The 24,615-nt window shown below is 37.0% G+C and overlaps 1 protein-coding gene across 1 annotated transcript in view; it reads right to left on the reverse strand.

Annotated features, from left to right (window-relative positions):
* Positions 1 to 24,615, reverse strand: part of SMC2 (structural maintenance of chromosomes 2) — a 51,122-nt gene that overhangs the window by 20,104 nt on the left and 6,403 nt on the right. Inside the window, exons 4-15 of the mRNA XM_006864706.1 lie at positions 20,459 to 20,497; positions 19,141 to 19,251; positions 18,927 to 18,971; positions 17,024 to 17,257; positions 16,653 to 16,802; positions 14,216 to 14,449; positions 11,923 to 12,082; positions 10,994 to 11,111; positions 9,972 to 10,110; positions 9,482 to 9,601; positions 6,431 to 6,635; positions 4,456 to 4,591 (exon numbers count right to left, since the gene is read on the reverse strand). Of these exons, the coding sequence (XP_006864768.1) occupies positions 4,456 to 4,591; positions 6,431 to 6,635; positions 9,482 to 9,601; positions 9,972 to 10,110; positions 10,994 to 11,111; positions 11,923 to 12,082; positions 14,216 to 14,449; positions 16,653 to 16,802; positions 17,024 to 17,257; positions 18,927 to 18,971; positions 19,141 to 19,251; positions 20,459 to 20,497 (1,691 nt within the window). The remainder of the gene's footprint in view (positions 1 to 4,455; positions 4,592 to 6,430; positions 6,636 to 9,481; positions 9,602 to 9,971; positions 10,111 to 10,993; positions 11,112 to 11,922; positions 12,083 to 14,215; positions 14,450 to 16,652; positions 16,803 to 17,023; positions 17,258 to 18,926; positions 18,972 to 19,140; positions 19,252 to 20,458; positions 20,498 to 24,615) is intronic.

Raw genomic sequence — 24,615 nt, forward strand, 5'->3', positions numbered from 1 at the left:
TATAATACTTCACTTTCTCTTCTCAAGCTATACTTTGAAATTTTCTGTTCAGCTCTTTTACTTCCTCATTTCTTCTACTGGATTTATCTCTACACTGGAAAGCATGTTTCAAAGTATCTTGTGACATCTATTTGATCATTTTCTTTCCTGTATTTTTAATGAACTCTTGCTTTCTTCCTGTAGAATGATCTTGATGTCATCCCATAGCTCTTATGGTCTATGGTCATTAGTGCCTAATGCATCACATCTGTTCTTGAGATGGTCTCTGAATTCAGGTGGGATATTTCCAAGGTCATATTTTTGCTCTTGTGGACTCGCATTAATTTCCATTACCTTTAGCCTGAACTGGTAGAGGGCAGATTCTACAGTTAGCCATTGGCCTTGTTTTAGCTCTTGATGTTGAGCTTTTCCACCCCTTCCCACAGAAGCAGTCAATTGGATTTCCATGTATTCCACCTGGTTAGATCCATGTGTATAGCTGTCTTTTATGTTGTTTTATAATCAACAAACAATAATTATCAATGCATCTTGATTGCATGTTTGATTATCTGAAGAAAGTGACATTACAACTGGAGGAAGACTTATCAACAACCTGCAATATGCAGATGATACAACCTTGCGTGCTGGAAGAGGACTTACAAAAAAATCAAATCTGTTGGGAAAAAAAACCTTTTTAAAGTATTAAAGAGTAGAGATCAATTTGAAGACTAAAGTTTGCTTGACCCAAGCCACAGTATTTTCAGTAGCCTCATATGCATGGCAAAGTTGGACAACGATATAGTAAGACTGTGGAAGAATTCATGCATTTGGATCATGGCAATGGAGAAAGATATTAAAAGCACCATGGACCACCAGAAGAACACACAAATCTGTCTTTGAAGAAGTACAGTGATCCTTAGAAGCCAGGATGGCAAGACGTCTCTCACACTTCTTACATGTTATCAGGAGGGACCAGTCCTTGGCGAAGGACGTCATGCTTGGTAAAGTAGAGGGTCAGAAAAAAAGAGGAAGACCACCAAATGAGATGGAATGACACTGTGGCAGCAGCAATGGGCTCAAGCATAACAACAATTGTGAGGATGGTGCAGGACTGGGCAGTTTCATTTGGTTGTCTATGAGTTGTAGCCGACCACTAACAACAACAAAAGCAACAATATTTATACTTCGGAAGTTCTTAAAGCCAAGTGAGATTTCATGTCTCTTATATCATATACCCTGGAGTCCTGGTGTTGGGCTACAGGATAATGCACTGGACAGCAATGTCAGTTTGGACAGCAATTATCGATAGTTCAAACCCACTAGCCGCTCCTAAGAAATCCTACACAGGGTCAGTGAGTTAGCACTTAACAACAATAACCACATACCCATTTCATCCACATTGTTCAGATGTTCACTAAATAGTTAATAATCTCAGGGAGAATTTCTCTGAATCTAAGATATCAACACCTTTTTACCCTGGATAGCTCACACCCCATCTGTTTTATTTGCTTTGGCTTAATACTATCTAACAAGCATATGTTTTAGCAATTCGTCTTTTTTCATTGTCTATTTTCCCCAACTATATGAAGATTTCAGGAGCCCTGGTAGTATAGTGGATTACGAGCTGGGCTATGGAAGAAAGAGGTTCCTGTAAAGATTTACAGCCTCAGAAACCCTAAATGGGGTCACTATGAGTTTGAACCACCTCGATGGCACAAAACCAACCATAGAAAGATTTGGTTAATATCTGGTAATATTTTATCTGCTTGGTCCACTACTATAATCATATTTTCTAAAACATCAGTTGGCATGTAGAAGGCATTCAAGATCTGCAGCGTGGATAAATTTTTGGGAAAAAAAAAGGTATTAAATAGCATGATCCCAATTTTGAAAAAAACAAAAAACAAAACATAAATCTGCTTATACCTATATTATATCCAAACAGAAAAAGTACTGAGAGGTTCACACATATACCTGTATTTTTAACAGTAACTTTCTTGCATGAGTTCCTCCTTAGGACACCAGGTGTGTTTGATGGACAACCATAATGCTGACCATCAATGCTGTATTGTATTGTATTTGAACTAAATATTTCAGTAAGGTAGATGGAACATTTGGCTTTTTTGTTTTATAAAATTTTTATTGTTCAGTTGTTGTTGCTAAGTGCTGTTGAGTCAGTTCTGACTCAGCGACCCGTATAGGGTTTCCAAGGGGCATCTGGTTATTAAGACGACAAGAAAAAAGGAAAAGACCAAAATGAATGTCAAATGAGATTCTGAAACTTGCTCTCCAGTGTAGAGATGCTAAAGCAAATGGAAGAATGAGTTACAAGCGGTGACAGGAAAATTTCAAAAAGTTAAGAAGACAAAGTCAAATATTATAATGAAATGTGCAAAGACCTGGAGATAGAAAACCAAAAGGGAAGAACACGCTGAGTATTTCTCAAGCTGAGGGAACTGAAGAAAAAATTCAAGCCTCAACTTGCAGTATTGAAGGATTCTATGGGCAAAATATTGAATGATACAGAAAGCATCAAAAAAGTTGGAAGGAATATATGGAGTCCTGGTGTGGCACTGTGGGCTAATGCGTCAGACTGCAAAGTCATTTGAACTTCAAGGTCGGTGGTTCAAGCTCACCAGCTGCTCCTTGGAAACCCTCTACAGGGTCACTATGGGTCAGAATTGCCTCGATGGCACTTAACAACAACACACCAAAAGAAATGGTGGATGTTCAACCATTTCAAGAGGTATCATATGATCAAGCATCAATGATCCTGAAGTTAAGAAGTCCAATGTACATTGAAGACACTGGCAAAGAATAGTGCGCTGGGAATAGATGGCATACAAATTGAAATTTTTCAGCAAACTGATGTTGTACTGGAGGCACTCATTCATCTATGCCAAGAAATTTGGAACACAACTACCTGGGAGAGATCCGTACTTGTGCCCATTCCAAAGAGAGGGGACCCAATGGATTGCGAAAGTCATCGGACAATATCATTGCTACCCCAGGTGTGTAAGGTTTTACTAAAGATAATATAAAAACAACTGCAAACACACAATGACAAATAACTTTCAAAGGGTAAAGCTGGATTCAGAAGAGGATATAGAATAAGGACTATTATTGCTGACATCAGATGGATCTTGGAAAAAAGCAAGCAGAGAATACCAGAAAGATGTTTACCTGTGCTTTACTGACTACGCAAAGGTTTTCAATTTTATGGCTCATAACAACCTACGGACAACATTGCAGAGAATGAGTATTCCGGAACACTTAATTGTGCTTATGAGAAACCTGTACACAGACCAAGAGGCAGAACCACACAAGGGAACACCGAATGGTTTAAAATTAGGCAAGGTGTGCACCAGGGCTGTATTCTTTCATCATACTTATTCAATCTGTATGTTGAGCAAATAATCTGAGAAGCTGGATTACATGAAGAAAAAGCATGGCATCAGGATTAAAGAAGTTCTCATTAACCTTTGATATGCAGATGCTACAACCTTGCTTGATGACATCTGAGAGGATTTAAAATACTGAAGATCAAAGACCAAAGCCTTTGGTGAGTTGCAACTCTATGTAAGAAAACAAAAACCCCCCTTCACTGGACCAATTAACAGCATCCATATAAATGGAAAAAGATTGAAACTGTCAAAGACTTCATTTTGCTGAGATCAACCATTAACACTCATGGAAGTAGCAGTCAAGAAATCAAATGACGTATGACACTGGGCAAATCTGCTGCATAAGACCTCTTTAAAGTGTTGAAGAGCAAAGTTGTTAATTTAAGGAATAAAAGTACACTTGACTCAATCCATGTTATTTTCAGTAGCATCACATGCATCTGAAGGTTGGACAGTAAATATGGAGGACATAGCAGAATTGATATGCTTCATATGAATTGACAAAGTGTTGGAGGAGAATGTTAAAAGTACTATGGACTACCAAAAGAACAAACAGATCTGTGTTGTTAGAAGTACAGTCAGAATGCTCCTTGGAAGCCAGGATGGCCAGACTTTGTTTCTCATACTTCAAACATATTATCAGGAGGGATTAATCCCTGGAGAAGGACACCATGTTTGGTGAAGAGGAGGGCTGGATAAAAAGAGGAAGGCCCCAACAAGAAGGATTGGAACACTGGGCTCAGGTGTAGCAATGATTGTGAGGTTGGGCCAGGACCGCACAGTACTTCATTCTGTTGTTCATAGGGTTACTATGAGTCAGTGTTGACTCAATGGCACCTAACAACAACAACAATTCCGTGTAACAAATATACTTTTATAATCATGAAAACAGAAAAATAACTGATAAATAAGTTATCAACTCATACTTCATAAAATATGTAAAATAAGACCAAGGATATTTTTTTAAATTAGAAGTTGCATTTCCATAAGTAAAACTTTTTTTTTCATTTTCTACCGTGCAAATCACTGAATAAAATAAATAAAACATAATAAAATCCGATAGATTTCTTACTTTTCAGCAACGTTTTTAAGACCTGCTAATTCCTTTTCTAGGGCATGTAACTCATTCTCCTTGATTTTCAGTTCACTTTGAACATCTTTTAGTTCCTGAGATTTGGTTAGAATAGAAGCTGCCTGAGATCGAGCACCTGACAGAGACAAATTGAAACAGGCCTTGAGTACTGAATGATTACATACACAACGTTAGACTGGAATCTTCATCAGCAAAATCTTTACATTCAGCTCATGAAACTACACATGTATTGAATTATTTATTTGAAGTATTCACTGTCCGTGCTTACTGGGTCCATCCTATTTAGGCTTATTTTTAAAATATTTGGCCTCTTCTTATATTCTAATTCTAGATACTAGTTATCTGATTGTACACCAAGGAACTCGATCACTATGAATTCATTTGACTAAAATTTTCTGGTCTAGAAAGACATCAAATCATTTGATAGCTCAAGAGGCAATATCAACTTGATATGAGAATAAACTCTGAAACCAGACCGTATTAATTCAGAGCTTGGTCACTTACCAGTTTTGTAACTTAGTTTATGTAACTGTATACTGAGAAGGGTAGTATACCACTTCTTACTTATAGACGTGGTTCATTTCCAAAGACCAGGTTGTTATGGGGGAAATGGCATTATGCAAAAATGGGAGAACAGTGATGTCAAACCACCAAATGGAGGATGAGTGTATCTTTATTACATAACTGCAAACAACTGAGACCCACAGCCCAGCCACGATGACACATAAACTATCACAAGCAGTGACACTTTCACCTTGCACCCAGGCACTCATTACTGCCACATGCAAGCTGTCGAAACACAGAATAGTCAGGGTTGATTTTTACTTATTGTCATAACTGTGAAATGTCGGATAGTTGAGACAATCGATAAGGGAGAAGGTATAACGTGCCTACCTTATAAAACATGTAGTGAGGATTAAATGAACTAATTACACAAAGGCTTTAAATAAAACAGGGTTTCATCAATCTGTATTGTCCAATTATTCAACAACCGTTTGTGGTTATTAAAGACTTGAAATATGGCTACTGCACTGAGGAAATTTTATTTTTTTATTTAATATTAACTAATTAAATTAAAATGTATAGCGCTACCTGTGGATAGTGGCTACTATTCTGGACAACATTTTAGAACACTGCCTGGTGCAAACTTAAGCACCATCCAGTGTTTGATAATACACTATCATATTAACACAGAACTGGAGTCTCAATGTGGCACACCTAAAAAGATTATGATCATCATCTAAGAATTCCTCTGTTAAGGTATCAGCATAAGGACAGATTTAAATTTTTACTTTTGTCAGTAACATTACCAGCAGTGGTATGTACACATATTAGAGATTAATGCTTCCTGAAAGAGAAGTTAAAAAATGTATGTAATAAAATGACTTTGTTTTCCAATAATTAGAATATTCTGATAGAAAAACCGTAAGAGAATAAACAAACAGGAATAGACTAACTTGAGACAGACTATGAACTCAGTGAGGCCTAAATCATTGTATTATTTCTCAATATTACTAAGTACATATTCAAAAGGTAACTCAATTCTCAGATTTAAATTAAGGCTTTACAAATGTGGCCTTTAAACACTGTGTGTTTAAAGAATTAAGAAAGCTTGGTGGCAATGTAGGATAAGCTCTGGTCTGCTAACCACAAGTTTGGCAGTTCAAGCCCATCCATTGTCTCATGAGAGAAAAAGGAGGCTTCCGGTTCTGTAAAGATTTACAGCCTCGGAAACCCTATCCAGAGTCACTATATGTGGGAATCAACTTGGTGGTACTAACTTTGGTTTTTATACACAGAATTAGGCTGTAAATCAAAGCCTGGGCTCTGGTCCTGATCTAGGAATATAACTGTTAATTCATTTTAACCCCAATATGCCCTGTTTAATGTGAAAACAAATTGTCTATCCTATTTACCTCACAGAATTTTGAGTACAAAATAATGTAAAACTTACCGCCACTCAATGTCCCATGGGGATCAAATACATCACCTCCTAGTGTCACTGTTCGAGTCATTATCCTTTTATCAAAGGCCACTTTTTTAGCATTATCCATATTGTCACAAACTAATGTTGTTCCAAAAACAAACTCCATGGCTTTCTGAAGTTCTGGTTTATATTCAACCAAGGAAAGAGCCACATGAACATTGTTAGGGCCAACCTGTGGAAAAAAACAGATATGCCATATGATGTACTTCTTCCTTTCCTTTCAAATGTTATTTATGTACCGGTAATAACTACTGGTAATTAATAATAGGTAAATAATACATGGATGGCTATTTAATAGTTATTGTTTTTGCTAAGTGTTGAGTTGGTTCTGACTGATAGCAATCCAACACAGGGTTTCCAAAGAAAGGCTGGTGAGTTTGAACCGCCACACTTGCGGTTCAACCCTTGTAGTCCAGTGCTTATCCTACAGAGCCACACCAGGACTCCTTATGGAGCTTGGTAGAAGCCAAAATCTCAACCAAGAGAGCTCTATAAGTAACATATATTCACCATTGTTCTTGGACACAGCAGCGGCCACTAAACAGGTCTAGCAATGGAACTAAGTCAAAGCATTTTTGCTGTGTTTGAAATTTCAATTTATTTCAAATATTGAGAGCTGATCTAAGGCTCAAATAATGTTCTAAGCCTTTTAGACCCCAAAAGTGATTTCTTCAAAGTACAGGAAATACCAATCTAAAGTACCACATTTCAATTACTCTGCATTCATCCGCTTTTCCCTTACAAAATAGTTATCAATATAGTTAAGTATATTTTAAAGTCATTTTCATTGAAGGCTTATTCATTTCAGAAGATACATTCTATATTTGCTTCAACTTCTTTGTCGTTAAGTGCCATCAAGTCAGTTCTGACCTATAGCAAGCATGTATAGGGTTTTTGAGGCTGATCTGTTACTTTAGAATATAAATATTGAAGTTAAATTAGTTTTCTATATGTTGTTGTTAAGTGCTGTCCAGTCCATTTTGACTCACAGCGACCCTGTATAGGGTTTCCAAGGAGCAGCTGGTTCACAGTTCAGTACTGATCGTACAGCGCCACACCAGGAGTTCTTAGATTACAAATATGAATGTTAAATTGGTTCACTATATAGGCAATTGTTAATTACACATGCATGTCTAGCTTTTATACTTTAAAATTCACACACTTGGAATACCTATTAAAACAAATTGAAAATCTTGCTGAATGTTTCAATTGGCTTCATGTTTTCACCCAGTATTGTTGTTGCTGTCAGGTGCCATCGAGTCGGAACCGACTCATAGCGACCCCATGCACAGCAGAACAAAACAATGTCCGATCCTGGGCCAACCCCACCACCGCTGCCACACTTGACACCATCAATGATGCCACCTGGCTGATCCATCTCGTTGGGGGTCTTCCTCTTTTTCTCTAACCCTCCATCTTACCTAGCATGACATCTTTCTCCAGCAACTGTTCCCTCCTGACAATGTGTCCAAAGTATGAGAGACGAAGTTTAGCTATCCTGGCCTCTAAGGAGCACTCTGGCTGCACTTCTTCCAAAATAGATCTATTGGTTCTTTTGGCAGTCCATGGCACTTTTAGTATTCTCCTCCAACACCACAACTCAAAGGCATCGATTCTTCTACGGTCTTCCTTATTCACTGTCCAGCTTTCGCATCCATATGAGGTTATTGAAAATACCATAGCTTGGGTCAGGCGCACGTTAGTCCTCAAGCTGACATCTCTGCTCTTCAACACTTTAAAAAGTTCCTGTGCAGCAGATTTGCCCAATGCAATACGTCTCTGATCTCTTGACTACTGCTTCCATGAATGTTGATAGTTGATCCAAGAAAGTTGCTTATTGGTCCAGTGGTGAGGATTTTTGTTTTCCTGACATTGAGATGCAACCCATACCAAAGGCTGTGTTCTTTGATCTTCATCAGTAAATGTTTCAAGTCCTCTTTACTTTTAGCAAGAAAGGTTGTATCATCTACATATCACAAGTTGTTAATGAGTCTTCCTCCAATCCTGACACCACGTTTTTCTTCATGGAACCCAGCTCCTCATATTACTTGCTCAACATACAGGTTGAATAAGTATGGTGAAAGAACACAACCTTGTCGAACACCTTTCCCAGTTTTAAAACATTCAGTGTTCCCATGCTCTGTTTGAACAACTGCTTCTTGGTCCAGGTATAGATTCCTCAGAAGTATAATTAAGTGTTCTGGAATACTATTACTTCTCAATGTTGCCCATAGCTTGTCATGATCCACACAATCGAAAGCCTTTGTGTAGTCAATAAAGCATAGGTAAATATCTTTCTGATATTCTTTGCTTTCAGTCAAGATCCACCGGACATCAGTAATGATTATCTCTCGTTCCCGGCCTCTTCTGAATCCAGCTTGAACCTCTGAAAGTTCTCTGTCAATGTATGATTGTAGCTGTTTCTGTATTACCTTTAGCAAAACTTTACTCAGTGTTACACAACCACAAAAGTGCATGTTTTTGCACTCATGTTTTCTTACTGGTAGGCACACCACTTTAACTCTAACTTAAGCGGCCAAACAGGTATGCAGTCACCTGTTACAGGCCCATGTCGGAGACCAAACTCCCATCTGACTGTTAGGGGACTGAGACTTAAACATTTTTGAAATGCCAAAGGGAGTTCTAATCTGACATTTCTAGTCTCTTATCACAAAAATGTACGACAAACCCTATTTTAATTTTTTCTTCTTATAAATTATAACATTATTAGGGGAGAGCAATGACTCCAGAATGATAAATCCTGGACTCCAAACCACAAGGTCTATGGTTGAGCCCATCAGCCAGTCTCTATGTGGAAGCTGAGGCGCTCTGTTCCCACAGAGATTTCACGCATTGGAAACCCTATACAGGGGAGCTATGAGTTCAAAGTATCAATGGCACTAACAACAACAAGTACAATTAAAAAGTGTGTGATGTTCCCAGAAGGACTCATTAATATCCTCAAATTTAAGACTTTTTTAAAAAAAAAATAAGATTAAACATATAAAAAAGACTTACAAGATTCTGAGCGACCCTCAGGGTTTCTGGAGCAATACATCTGGCTGAAATTTTATTGAGTGGAATTATAGTATAGCGACGCTTCAATTCCCCCTTTTCTAGTAGCTTTTTGCCAGTAACCTAAAACAATATACATTACATTTTTTTTAAAAATAACAGCAAAAGAATCCCCAAAACATTATTTGAAATGATAGAAAACATTTAAATGGATATACTGCTAATTTGAAAAGCCATAGTCAATGACCATTTTGAGTTTTCTACCCAGAACAACCAGAATCCTAAGAATAACGCACATTGTGGCATCCTGAGTCAGCGTGAGACTTCCTCTGGATTGCTGTCATAAAAAACTCATTAACTGAAAAGTTTTACTTGGAACAAATAAGGATCTTAGGAGAAACTTATTACATCAAGGAAATTTAATTCTTCCAACATTATAAAATCTTTTAAGCTAGCAGTAACTTAAAATTATCTTTAATTAAAATCAGTTTACCTCTGTGTCTACTACAACGTTGTAGAGTCTTTCCCCAGCCACCAATTCTAGAGCTGTGGTTGCAGAAGTATCTTTGACACTAATTAGAGAAGCTACAAGCCCTTTCACACAATTTCTATTCCAGTTTTTCTCTGGATCCCTAAAATAAAAAAGTTAATAAAAATTAACCCTAGATTAAAAAACAGAAATACCCCCAATGGTCAGACATACTTCAAACTCATCAAAGAATTTTCAGTATAGGTTATGTACATTATAAAAACAACTTTGATGTTTGATGCAGTAGATACGATTACTGCAATTGTTCCACTGGAAACCATGAGACAAAACAAATTACAAAATGTAAATATAGACAGTCAGCGTTTGTTGTTGTTGGCATACTGACGATACATTTAGAGAAACTTTGAACTCAGATTCAATTCCCCTCATTTTGGTCTACAGACTAATGGCATCAGTAGTCATTAGATTTCACAAGAGTTCCCCTTCTCAACATTTGATAAATGTTTAAAGAAAAGTACAAATTAAGAAAAATTCCCATCAAAAAATTTGTTTGTTGACAAAAAATCGTCAGGTTGTCTCCTAGCTTAAACAAAAACAAGCAGAACCATTTGTCATCCAGTTCATCCTCACTCACGGCCTCATGTACGTCAAAGTAGAACAATGCTCTCTAGGATGATCAATGGCTGGCTTTTCAGAAGGCCGATCTTCTGAGGGAGTTTCTGAGTAGACTTGTCTGTCAACTTTTCAATTAACAGCCAAATACATTAACTGTACTAGCCAGGGACTCCACGTCACAAAACAAAACAAACCTTGGTTACTAATATGTAAAAATACAATGCTTAAGTCTCTTAATTGTAATGAAAGAATCAGAACAGAAATGAGAATGTTCACACATTGTAAAGAATGTAACCAATGTCACAGAATAACTAGTGTAGAAATTGTTAAATAGGAATCTAAATTGCTGTGTAAATCTTCACTGATAGGTAACACAATGAAATACTATTAAAAACAGAAAAAGCTCTTACTTGTATCCAAATCGAAGATTAGGAAATCTGGCCACCAGAGCATCATACGTTTCTTTCAATCTACTGATATCACGAGACAGCTGTCTATGCTTTTCCAAAAGGCTTTCTTCCCTGTTTTCTGAACAATACATTATAAAAAAACTGAAACCAAGTTTTCGAAAATCAAATCGCTTTAAGAAAAATATTAATAGCTTCTATTTTCAAAGCATTTCTAGAAACAATGATTTCTGGTAAGTACTGAATAAAAGTTTTCCAAGTTTCTATCGTATTTCAAGTAGACATTATTTCCAACAACTTACAATTTTCCAAGATACGATATATACAAATTTTTTCTAACATAAGAAGATATAAATGACATTCTTTTCAAGTGGCACTCAGAGTAATAAAGCAGTATATTCTCAGTACAGAGTTTTCAAAAATTCCTAGGGTTCTTCAATAGTAAGACTTATTTTTATGACTGAATTTACACTTATAGCCACTGATGTTAAGTACTGTTGAGTCAGTTCTGACTCATAGGACTCACACCATACTCATTAGTAGTTAATTTTTCCCTATTTATGGTGCTGTAGGATAAGCAGTGGAGTCCTGGTGTGGCGCTGTGGGTTAATGCGCCAGACTGCAAAGCTGTTTGAACTGCAAGGTCGGCAGTTCAAGTTCACCAGCTGCTCCTCAGAAACCCTATACAGGGTCGCTATGGGTTGGAACCGACTCGATGGTACTTCACAATAACAACAAGGATAAGCAGCGGACTGCTAACCACAAGGTCAGCAGTTCAAATCCACCAGCTGTTTGCTCTTAGGAAACCCTACACAGGGTTGCTATGAATCGGAACTAATTTGATGGCATTTAACAACAATGATTATCTATTAAGTTTATTTCTATCAAAACTCTTTCCTTCCTAAAGATTTGGTATAATTTTAAAGGCAAACCTTTATAATTTAGCTTTTGCATTTCAGCTTCAAGTTTTTCTTTAAGTTTCTTCACAACCTCTAACGCTTCTTGATCTTTCCTGTAACCACTATCCATCTTTTTAACCTCAGCCTGTTTGGCCTTTAATTCTTGTTGGGCATGTTTCAACTTCATTTGTGCCTAGAAGATAAAAATATAGCAAACTATATATGAGACAGATAGGACTGGTGATTAAAGGGCCGCAGATAACAGGTTGAGTTAATTAAGAAACATCAGCATTGAAAAAAATTTAACTATTTGATCTCCAGGATTTGTATTTCAATCATTTCCCAGGATTTTCTTCTAAAAAACTACTCAGAATACGAACTAATACAAATTTAAAGTAAATCATTAAAAAAATCTGAATTACAGTTCAAATTTCTTTCATAAAATACCTTACTAATAGAGTTCAAACGTTTTATCAAAGAATAACTTTTAAACTGTTAAAAGAAAACATACAATGGAAAGATGAAAGTCTCTTTTTCCACTTGGATACACGTACAGGTAGCCCTCCTTATGTATGAATTCAGCTAACTATACAATGAAAGTATCTTGGGGAAAAAAAGTGAATTGTGAATGTGAATTGCCACTTACGAGGCGGCTTCAAAATGGAAATAAATTGTAATGGAATTTCCCACAAACTTTTTGAAGCCCCTTAGACTGCAAATCCGTTTGAACTGCAAGGTCGGTGGTTCAAGCTCACCAGCGGTTCCTCAGAAACCCTATACAGGGTCGCTATGGGTCAGAACCGACTTGATGGCACTTAACAACAACAAAATAGATAGCAATACATTGTTAAAGGGATTATAAGTAATCTAGAAATGTTTGAAAGTATACGGGGATGTGCATAAGTCCATGCCATTCTATATAAGGGACTTGAGCATCTGTGGATTTTGGTGTCTACAGGGAGCTCTGGAGTTAACACCTTGTGGGGATACTGAGGGTCAAATTCAAGCGTATATGTTTATGAGTGTTATCTAACAACAATGGAGATGGTTCACTGAGCAATGAGAAATATTATATAGAAAAGCTAAATTGATAGAGAAATTTAAATATTAGGATGCAGTGATTTTAAATGCAGTGATTAAAAAATTTTAAATGCAGTGATTCCTAAAACTTCTGGAGTCTGATATTTATATTATTGAACACTGCTTCTTTTTAGAACCATGAACTAATACTACAAGCCCTAGATCAAGGTATTTTCCCTCTAAAACTGAAAAATAGTAGCCTTTTTCCAGATCCCGTAAATTGTAAGTTATGAGAAAAAATGGAACTTTCTCAATTTTCTGCAATTGTTTTCTTATAGTTTTTGGTGAATTATCTTTGAGTGAAAAAGTAGCAAATACAGATGTACAGAAAACAGTCTTAAATGTATATCCTACCCCAACAAAGTTCATGTATTCACAGTATTTTTCGCTGTATTGTTGTTAAGTGCCGTTGAGTTGGTGCTGACTCACAGCAACCCTACACAGGGTTTCTGAGGAGCAGCTGGAGGGCTTGAACCAACAACTTTGTGGTTAATAGTCCAGTGCTTAAGCTACAATGTTCCACCTTGTTGTTGTTATTCAGTGCTGGTGAGTCAGTTCCAACCTATAGAGACCATATACATATAGGGTTTCCAAGTAGTGGCCGGTGAGTCTGAACCGCCACCTTTGTTTGTGATTCACACTGACCTTGTGGTTGAGTACCAAAACTCCAGTGCCACAACTACTCCCTACAAATTTGAAAACTATGAAAATAGATCAGACACCATAAAAGAACATGAAGTGAAAGCAGGGAGATGTAAGAACAACTGGGAAAATGGGAAGGAGGAAATCTTTCTAGAAAAATGTTGCAAGGTTTCAAAAATAAGATTTTAAGAACTAGTTATAGGCATGGTAGGCATAGAATATAGAGAAAGCTTTTTTTTTTCCGGTTAGAGCTTAAGACTTCAACTTTATGATGCCAATAAATGTGAATAAGTCATAAAAAAAAAGCTGAGAATAAATGAAGCTCCAACTTTCCACACAATGTTGAAACTACAACAAAATATTTACTGCATTTAATAATTCTATTACCCATGAAGATTTTATAGTATCTTAGTAAGCAAACATCATCAATGTTTAGCAAATGATATGTTTGAATTTTGCTGTTTTAGGTCCCATTACGTATAAGTAAGTTCCGACTTTTGAACGGACTAGTTTCAACTTTAACAAAAAACAATTGCTAATAAATGGATGTGGAACAGTTTCTGAGTACAAAGGCAATCATGGAGAGCTTTGTGTCCATCTTTACCTGTTTGGCTTCTGTCTGGGCTTTACTGATGTCATTTTTACAGGCCATCATTTGACCAGCAAGGGTGGCTTCGGCTCCATCTTCATTACTAGACAGGCCAGCAGATACAGCATTGAAGTGTTGCTGGGCAGCAGCCAGGCCTTCAGCATCCTTATTACTTGCTTCTTGAAGGGCATTCAGTCCATCTGTTATCTTTTTAACCTCTTTTTCCTTTGCTGACAAAGTTTTAGAGTCCTTTAAAAAAAGTTTCAAGTACAAAAGTATTATTTGTTCAGCTAGTCATTCATTTCTTATACACATATATCTTAAGTCATCAAGCTTCATAGCAATTTTAAATGGTTATGATAACAAGAAAAAAATATTTCTCATTTCTTTAAATATAGAATTCCTATTTTGAAATTCAGTTTTTTGTGATAAATGTGATTCCTGTCCCATTTAGCAACAGTTTCATTCCATAAGAATTTGGGAGATAATGAGTTAAAAAAAATAAAGTGTATTGTTAAAGAGAAATCTCTTGAAGAAACTATCAGTTTTTAAATTTAGAAATTGAAGTAACAGCTATCCTAACCCAATTTTAAAGGTGAAAAATTTAGGATTAAGAAATTTCCACGAATAAATCTCATGAAGTTATTATTTATTTTTCCAATGAAACACAGAACTATATATTTTCACTGGGACAACAGAATCATTCAAGAAAAGTCCCAGAAGCTCCTGTGACACATCTGCCTGCATACAAGACCATACACTTCACATCATTTACTCAGATGACTTGCTCCTCTGTAAAGGCTAGCACCTCCTATTGTACACTAAATCCTATACCACCTATATGAGGGCTCTAGTTCTAACAGTTCTCCCATCTCTCTCATGATCCACAAATGTTGCCTTTTCCACTGGATCTTTCCCAACAATATACAATCATGCTGGTTTTTGTCAAATCTTAAAAACAAAACAACACCAAAAACTTTTAATTCTATAAATTTTCCACCTAGCTTCCTATTCAGCATTCCCTTTGCAGAAAAATCTCAAAAGAATAACCTACACTAGAATCCCCTACTTTTCTAGTTTGCTTTTTGCCACTTCATTTTTTACAAGGTGACTTATTTTGCTAACTGAAAGAAATCCACAGAATTTTCTATTTTACTTAAGAATGGATGAAAAGCACAACTACTATTATTCAGCATTTGTTTTGCAGGGAGTTCTTAAAAGAGGCAGTGCACTCCCTAAGTAGCACAAATTCCTTCCTGAGGAACTACTACACTCAGCATCTCAGCATCAAGTCACCAGTTCTGAGCTGTGTCTGTCAACACTATATGCTAGTGTTATTTTAGGTTTTGTTACTTGTAAATTCATTTTTGAGTCTGGGGATACAAATTTTTCTCATATATTAACAGTAATTCACTCTCAGATTTTTCTTCTCTTATTCTGTCTCGAACTAATTCTAATCAAAACACTTTCTTCACTTGGCCTTTAGGACACCTTACTGAGTCTACTTCCTGCATAACTTACTGAATGCTCCTTCACAATCTATTTTATGGTTCTTCAGGTCTCTTGACTTCTAAATGTTGAAAAATCCCAGCATTCAAACCTTCGGGCTCTTCTCTTCTTCTATACACTCACTCCATTGGTTATTCAGTCTCATGGATAAACATATGTATATATCGATGACGCACAAATTCTTATCTCTAGCCTAGATTGGAAAGTCATATATTCAATTACCCTATCAACAACTGCACTCAAAAATGTACAGGCATGTATGTTCACACTGTACTTTTCATTTTCCCCATCCAACCCTGTTCTTTCTCTTCTTCTCCACCTCAGCTAATGGCAACACTAACCTAATTATCAAGGACAAAAACCCTGAAGCTATTCTTGGCTCCTTTTTTCTCACACACCCAACAGCCTATCAACCTATCCTACTGGATCTATCCTTAAGATACACATAAAATTCTACACTATTTCACTAACCCTGTTTCTATCTTTACTCAAGAGCCTACATCCTCCAACCTGGATTCCCAGCTTCGCCTCTTGACACTTGAGTTTAACCTCAAAACCACCAGAACAATACTGTTGAGACATAAGAAATGTCATTTCTACCACTTCTCTGCTCCATCAGCTCTATGGCTTCCCATGTCACTCAGAGTAAATGTCAGTGTTTTGTATGTCTTGCAAAGCCCCGTGATCCTGCAAAACAAGTGTGCCTGGCCCATACTAGGTTCTTAATCAATATTCACGGGATGATTAAGTGTACACTAGTGATCATCAAGGAGTCTTGCTGTGGCACTGTAGGATACGCACTGGACCGCAAGGTTGGCTTGAACAGCAAGATAGGCGGTTCAAACTCACCAGCTGCTTACAGGAATACAGGGTAGTGATGAGCTGGTTCCAACTCAACAGTACTTATAAACAACAGTGATCATTAAACTGCTTATTTGCTTACCTCCACCATACTTTTTTCCAGCTCTTTGCGTTTGTTTACTTCACTTCCCAGATTTTTCTTCTTGAGATCAAAGGCACTTTGGGATTTAGTATTAACACGCTGAGCCTCTGCGAGAGTATCTTCTAAAGAGCGGAGTATACCTCCAATTTCCTGTAATCAAAAGTGCCCAATTCACTAACATCATTTAAAATCTGTTGATGTTTTTCTTTATTTGTGAAATATTTAGATCATTTAAAATCTACTTTATTATCCTACTGTAAGATTAAGAAGACAATAAGGAAGACAATACTGACTTAATCCAGAAGTTATTGTATATAAGAGTTTAATATTTTTTTCATATAAAGTACAGTCTTATTTATAATGCTATTTACCTTATCTTTTCTCTTTTCTAACTCCTCTATTTCATGACTAAGTGCTTTTATTTTTTTATCATTCTCTGACAATTCTTCTTGAAGTTTTAAAACTTTATCCTGCATTTCTTTTAACTCCTCAGCTGAGCGTTCTTTAGTATCTTCAGCCAGTAAAAACTGATAAGCAATATATAAACGACTCAAATGTTCTATTTCTCTCATCACTTTTTGGTATTCCAAGTAGGAAGATCTTTCCTAAAAGAAAAAGTACCAATAAAAGATTATTCAAACACTCATATATACTAAATTTGGAAAGAATCAAACTATAACATGTATCAAACTTTTGATCTCATGATCCAAGAAATTTTACTTTAAATAACCTTACAAATAAAACATTTTAGGGCATTTTAAAGTAGATTAGAACGCTGATTTCTTAGACAGCAATAGTCCATCTTTGGTGAGCAATTTGAGAAATTTGGCGGTTCAAGCTCACCAGCTGCTCCTTGGAAATGCTATGCAGGGTCGCTGAGTCAGAACCGAGTTGATGGCACTTAATAACATCAATCTAAAGGTCAGTAGTTTGAACCTATCCATCAGCTCTGTGGAAGAAAGGCATGGCTAACTGCTTTCACGAAGACTGCAACCAAAAATTCACCGGTACAGTTCTCTACTCTGCACTGTGAGCTGAAACTGACTCGACTGCAACAGGTTCAGTGACTCCTATGTGCCTGTTTCTTCTTTTATATAACCAAACATTTGAGATTAACACATAAATGTGAGCAGAAGGCTCACAGACTATTGGTAGTAGAATGTCTGTATAGTCAACCTACATCCCCATCAGGAACACACTTAATAAATATAATTTATAATATTACCAAGATGTCTATCAAATGTTCCTGCAAGCTAAGTACTTATGAACACTCCTTTATGCATTACTAAACTTGATTCCCGTAAGGAACCACTAGGGCAGTCAAATTAAAATCCTCAATTTACAGATTAAGGTATTGTTGTTCTTGATTGTGACCCACAGTGACCCTGTACAGGGTTTCCAAGGACCAGCTGGTGAGCTTGAACTACTGACCTTGCAGTTCAAACAATTTTGCAGTCTGGCACATTAACCCACAGCGCCAAACCAGGACTCCGACTAAGATATTAGACTTAAAAAAAAAAAACAAAAAAAGCCTGCAATTTAGGTTTAAACTCCTGATCTGGAATTTTGTTTTTAACTAACTATACTGGACTTTAGAAAAATGGATGCTTTTGAGTTATGGTGTTGGAGGAGAATACTGAAAGTGCCATGTGCTGCCAAAAGAATCAATAGATCCCTTTTGGAAGAAGTGCAGCCAGAATGCTCCTTAGAGGCCAAGATAGCCAAATTTCATCTCTCATACTTTGGACATACTGTCAGGAGGGACCAGTCACTGGGGAAGGATATTATGTTTGGTAAGATGAAGAGTCACAGAAAAAGAGGAAGACCCCCAAAGAGACAGATTGGCCAAGTGGGAGCATCGATGGACTTAAGCGTGGCAGCAGTAGTGAGGTTGGCCCAGGATTGGGCAGTGTTTTGTTCTGCTGTGCACAGGGTCACTATGAATTAGTACTGACTCAATGTCACCTAACAATAACAACATACTGGATTGCTAACCTTAAGGTTGGTGATTCAAACCAACCAGTTGCTCCTTGAAAACCCTACATAGGGTGGCTATGAGTTAGAACCACCTTGATGGCACTTAACAACAACATGCATTCATAGAGGTATCTTCAGGTTCATAATTTTTCAGTTTTTCCAATACATCAACCTAATTATATGAATTTTTAAAAATTCCTCCAAATTAGTATATTCTTCATCCCTATACATATGATTTCAATAATTGACCAATTTAAAAGATAGTCTATTGACTATTTTCAGATGTATAATATATACCTCTTTTAATTTTTGAATGGTTGGAGTAATCTCTTCTTCAAGTATCTGAAAAATAAAGGAAAATTAGTATTTTCAGAATATGAAGTACAATTTTTAAAAGTATCATGGGAGGTTATGGAAAAACAAACAGAACACAAAAAGCTTTCCTTCTTCAGAGCTCAGAAAATCCAGAGGAAGATTTCACTCTTCAAAAATATCTTATATCAATTTTTACCGTCTTAATTTCTTTCAGCTTAGCTTCCTTTTTTTCTATAGTTTTCTGGGCGGCTATTTTTTTGTATTCATACATCCTGGTTCCTGCTGCTTCTTCTATCATAGATAAAATCTGGAATGATAATTGTTTAGTGCTTGAAGACTTCAGTATGTGCGTGATTTATGGCCTTTACATTAGTAAACATCAAAACAATGGTCTAAATTAATTTTAACAACAGATAAAAATTAGGTATTACCCACAACTCTCACATTCAAGAAACATTTCTGTACTTCCCCCAAATTCTAAAATCACACTTTCTGCTACAAAGCTTCTAGAGTACATTTCTTTTTAATTTGAAGCCAGCAATTCTCTTTTTTCCCTTCAATTACAAATACAAAACCATTTTTTAAAAAGGTTAACACCATTCACCTTTATTTTGTGGCTACTTAACATTTATCCAGCCATTTTGTGCCGCCAAGGATGAAACAAGGCATAACAATTACATCCCAACCATGGCACATTCTTTAAGAAGTTAGGCAAGTAACCAAATCTTTGTGCTTCATTTCTTTACCTGAAGAACTGAAAGCATTTCATAAAGACTGCTGATAATTAAATAAAAACAATGCATGGAAAAACCCTACTAATTACAGTGAAACCTGAGTCTAATCTCCAGACTGCCTTGTTTTTCCATTATCTGACAAATTTTCCATCTTTGACAAGATGCAGTCTTACCCCTTCTTTTTCGCTCAGTTTAGTGGAACATATTTGAGTTTTCCTTCTCTGATAAGTTTCCACTTTATACTGGCTCTAGTTTTCCCAGGTTTTACTGTACAATTTTATAGCAAGGACAGTTTTGTCAGGAATCCTTTTCTAGAAGTCAATACTTGTCTCAAAAGAACTATTTCGTCTTGGAAACCACTTTGTATCAGTCTTATTAGTGCCTTTTAATAGAAGCAAATAACTAAAAAAAACCACCTTAATTCTTGTAAGAAGTATCCATACCTTTATACCAACAAATCAATTATTTTCTCTTCTATGCATCTTAAACAGTACTAGCTAGCTATGTGCAATCTTAGGAAAATGCAAAAACAGTCACTCAAGTCTTTTCTATAGGGTTTTGTTCTCCCCAAACACTAACTGAGAGAAGAAGCTTAATAAAGTCAGCATTTCTTTACATATATGGCACAGTACCAAATATAAAACTAAACTCCTTTACTAATCATTCTTAATGTTCCCAAGAATTTAATAATGAAAGAAATTATGTTAAAAAAAATTGACTACCTAGAAGATTAAATAGTACTGATCATTACTATTTTTACTATTCATAAAATATTCTTACCTCTGGAGGCTTCATATTCAATACTTTTGTAATTCGACCCTGAAATTAAAATGCCAAACTTAGTACTTTAAAAAATTACATAAAATGTAACACACAGATCTGTCTGTGTCTGTTTACTAGGGCTGTATGTATCCTATTACATGGGTCACAGCAGGACAATTCTGTTGTACAATGAATTGCCAAGAGCCAGGGTCTAGTCTACAACTAGCAAAAGCAAGACCACCCTAACGCACCAGTGTTTTGGCAGTTCTTTCTCTTACATACATGAAAAGATACTTTATTGCAGTTGAGACCAAAGAAATCCTACAATTAGAATTTTTGCACTGCTATTCATTTTCTCACTGAGTGATGCGCAAGTTATACGAAGATAACTCAGATCAGATTTTTAAGACAGTTAGCCAGTGCACCCCAGAGTTCATTTAATATTAATGATGTATACAAGCACTCAATTCTGAAATGGATACATTAATAAAAACAGATATGTATATAAATTTCAGTACAATTACTCTTGTTGACTGAGTTGTATCCTCCAAAATTAACTGTTGTAAATCCTCATCTCTGTGCCTGTTATTTAACTCCCATTAGGAAATGGTTGCTTTTGTTATGAGGCCAACTGGATTAGTGTAGGGTGTATCGTATCTTGAGTCAATCTTTTTCGAAATAAAAAAGAGACCAAACAAGGGAGCAGAGGAGAGACAGATTGAGACTGATATCAAGACACATGGAGAGGTAGTAGGAAGCAGGAAAAGATCACATCCAGAGTCCACAGAGAGAGAGACTTCACCTAGAGCTGGTGCTCAGAATTCACGCTTCTGGCCTCCAAACTGCGAGAATATACATTTGCTTGTTAAAGCCATCCACTTGTGTTATTTCTGTTACAGCATTGTTGTTAAGTGCCGTTGAGTCAGTTCTGATTCAGAACCACCCTGTGTAAGATTTCTGAGGAGCGACTGGTGAATTTGAACCACTGATCTTGTGGTTCAAACAAACCTTGCCATCCAGTGCTTTATCCAACAGAGCCACACTAGGACTCCTCAGGTATAGTGATGGTGGTTACGTACCGTGGAGTCAGTTTCGACTAATAGAGACTGCACAGGGTTTCCAAGGCTTAAATCTTTACGGGACCAGAAAGCCTCATCTTTCTCCCTGATAGTTTTAAACTGCTGACTCGTAATTACTTCGCTGTAGCACTAGATAACTGAGACAGATTTTAGTACTGGGATTGGGGTGCCGCTGTAAAGAACACCCAAAATGTGTAAGTGGTTTTGGAACTGGGAAAAGACCATAAAAGTTTTGAGGTGTCTAATAGTAAAGCTTGAGGCCTGGTGTGTCAAGGAGGGTTAATGTTCTGGACTACAAGGTCATTTGAATTGCAAGGTGGGCAGTTCAAACCCCCTAGCTACAACCCTATACAGGGTTGCTATGAGTCAGAACTGACTCCACAAAGCTTAACAGTAAAAGTCTAGCCTGCTTAGAACAGACAATTGATAGAATTCTGGATACCCAAAGCAATTCTGGTGAGGTTTTAGAAGGAATCAAAGAATGCAACACAGTCTCTTTAATCTTAAGAGAATACATACAGAACCAGCAACAGAATGTTATTAGTATGGATGTTAAATGTTTCTTGTAAGGCTTTAAGAGTATGTGATTAGACAAAGGAGAAAGACAGATGCTTTCTTTTTGTTTTGTTTTCTTTCGACTGGAGAAATAGGAATAAGGAGGTAAGAGTTAGGAAGGACTATGGCTAAGTCTAGGCCTAAGGCTTCATTTAGTGTCCGGGTTATGGCTATGACTAGGGTTAAAGTAGGACTCCTGGTATGGCACTGTAGGATCACCACTGGACTGCGAACAAGGTCAGCAGTTCAAACCCATAAGCTGCTCCTTGAAAACCCTATACATGGTCACTACGAGTTAGAACCAACTAAATGGCACTTAATAACAAGGGTTAATGTTAGTAGGGTTTGGACTAGGGCTAAGAGTTAACACTTGGTGTCATTTTAGGGTTATAGTTTGGTCTCTTCTTCATTTAGAAGTTCTGTAGCTACTTTATTCCCTCTTTCTACTTTGTGAAGTTTTTTTTAATAATTGCGAACTTAAACCTCTATTTCCCTATTTTCCTCTGTTTGTTTTACTTGTATATTTCTATACTGGGTTGAGTACTGGATATTATTATGTTTGTTAATCTCATGTTATTATCTATTGTGGTGATTCTATGTTCAAAGTTCTCCCTTTAATAATTTTTTTTTAATGTTTTATTGTGAATTATGTGATAGCTTACATGGGAGAACATTAGCTTTACATTCATCCTATTGTACGTATATTGTTTCACGGCCATGGTTATAATCCCCTCCATGCATCTTCAACCAACCAAAGGAGCCTACAAAAGCCTGCCCCTCCCTACCCCCAGGTCATCAGCACACAGCCCCTCTCCCTCTCTGGGTCTAGCGTCCCCAGCCGCTCCATCTCTCCACGTCATCATTTCTGCCTCCATCTCTGGCATCACTGCTTCTCTGAGTAGGGTCCCGCTCTCTGCTCTTCTCCCTTGATGGTTCTAAGGACCTCTATTTCTGGACTGCATAGTCAATCATTCCCTTCCTTTTGCTATAAAACATCTACTTTTACATTTCCAACCCTTACAGTCAGTCCTGATAACAATTATTCACTATTGTTATCACAAGAGACCTATCCACATCTCTTTTCATTAGCCCCGCCCAGATAAGATACTACTCAGTGGAGATTCTACCTTCCTCCGCGCCCTCTGGATCTAGGCTCCCTCTTGAAAGCCTGTAAGCCAGTCACTTCTTGCCTTTGTAGCACCCCATTTTGGGTAGCAAATATCCAAGTTACCCATCCCAGTCTAGTCTGTGTATGGAGGGGATGGGAATGATCCTCGCTGTAAAGGTTTGTTCCCTTTTGAGCTACTGCATCCCTAGGTATAGGTCAAGTTCATATAATTGTATCAGATTACTTTTTTTTCCCTCTGCTTTCTTCTTCTAGTTGAGCTCTGATCATCCAGTCATTGAAGACAGGTTGAGTGGGTATTATCGCAAGTGTGGATGTTCTTATGCATATGCCCTCTCTTTTAATCAGCTGGATGCTTCACTCTCCACTCTAGTCCTCTGTGGCTATGTCACTGACTCTGGGTCCAAGAGTCCACAGGTCTTACCACACTGCTGGCCAAACAGGTCTCCATGCGGGTTCACAGGAGTCTATTGAACGTTGTAGGACTTGAATCGCAACTTCATTGCTGTTTTTCCCTCACTTCCCCTTATCGGCAACAAACGTGGTCACCAATCAGAGTGGATGTCTGCTTGTGTATTCCCAATGAGTCTTAGTCTTGGAAGGAGGCGGGGTTCTCCCTTTAACATTTTTATAAGGTTGGACTGGTTTTTACAAATCTTGTTTATCTGGAAATGCCCAGATTTCGCTGTCATATTTGAGGGGCAATTTGATTGGACATAATTCTTGGTTACCAATTTTTTTTCCTTTCAGGATTTTGTATTATGCCATTTCATTGTCTTTTTGCCTGTATGGTTTCTGCTGAGAACTCAGAGCTTCGTCTTATTAGTTCTCCTTTGTAAGTAACTTTTCGTTTTTCCTGAGATACTTTCAGGAATCCATCCTTGTCTTTAAAAGTTCTGGAAATTCTGAATATGATTATTTTGGGTGAATTTCTTTTGGGGTCCATCCTATTTGTGGAGTTTGTTCAACTTCTTGATTGCATATGCTCCAATCTTCATGGATTATAATTTTTTTTTTTTTTTTTGGTCTCTTCCATTTCTGAAACTCCAATCACTTGTTAAGTTATTCCTCTTGATGGTGTCCCACATAATTCTTTAGACTTTCTTCAGACTTTTTTGTCCTTTTTTCTGATTGCTCCTCACAGATGAATATTGAGAGATTTGTCTTCCAGCTCACTAATTTGGCCTTTCATTTATTCAATTCTGCTTCTTTGAAGTTTCAACATATTATCTATTTCTGAAATCTTTGACATCCTCTCAATCTGTTGAAGGTCTCAAACATAAACAACAGCAATAAAAGATCTCTTATTGTCATTTCTGTTAAGTGCTGTCAAGTTGATTCCGACCCAAAGTGACCCTGTATAGGCTTTCCAGGGAGCGAATGGTGAGCTTGAACTGCTGACCTCAAGCCACCTT

The sequence above is a fragment of the Chrysochloris asiatica genome, unplaced genomic scaffold, assembly GCF_000296735.1.
Source record: "Chrysochloris asiatica unplaced genomic scaffold, ChrAsi1.0 scaffold00069, whole genome shotgun sequence".
NCBI lineage: Eukaryota > Metazoa > Chordata > Mammalia > Afrosoricida > Chrysochloridae > Chrysochloris > Chrysochloris asiatica.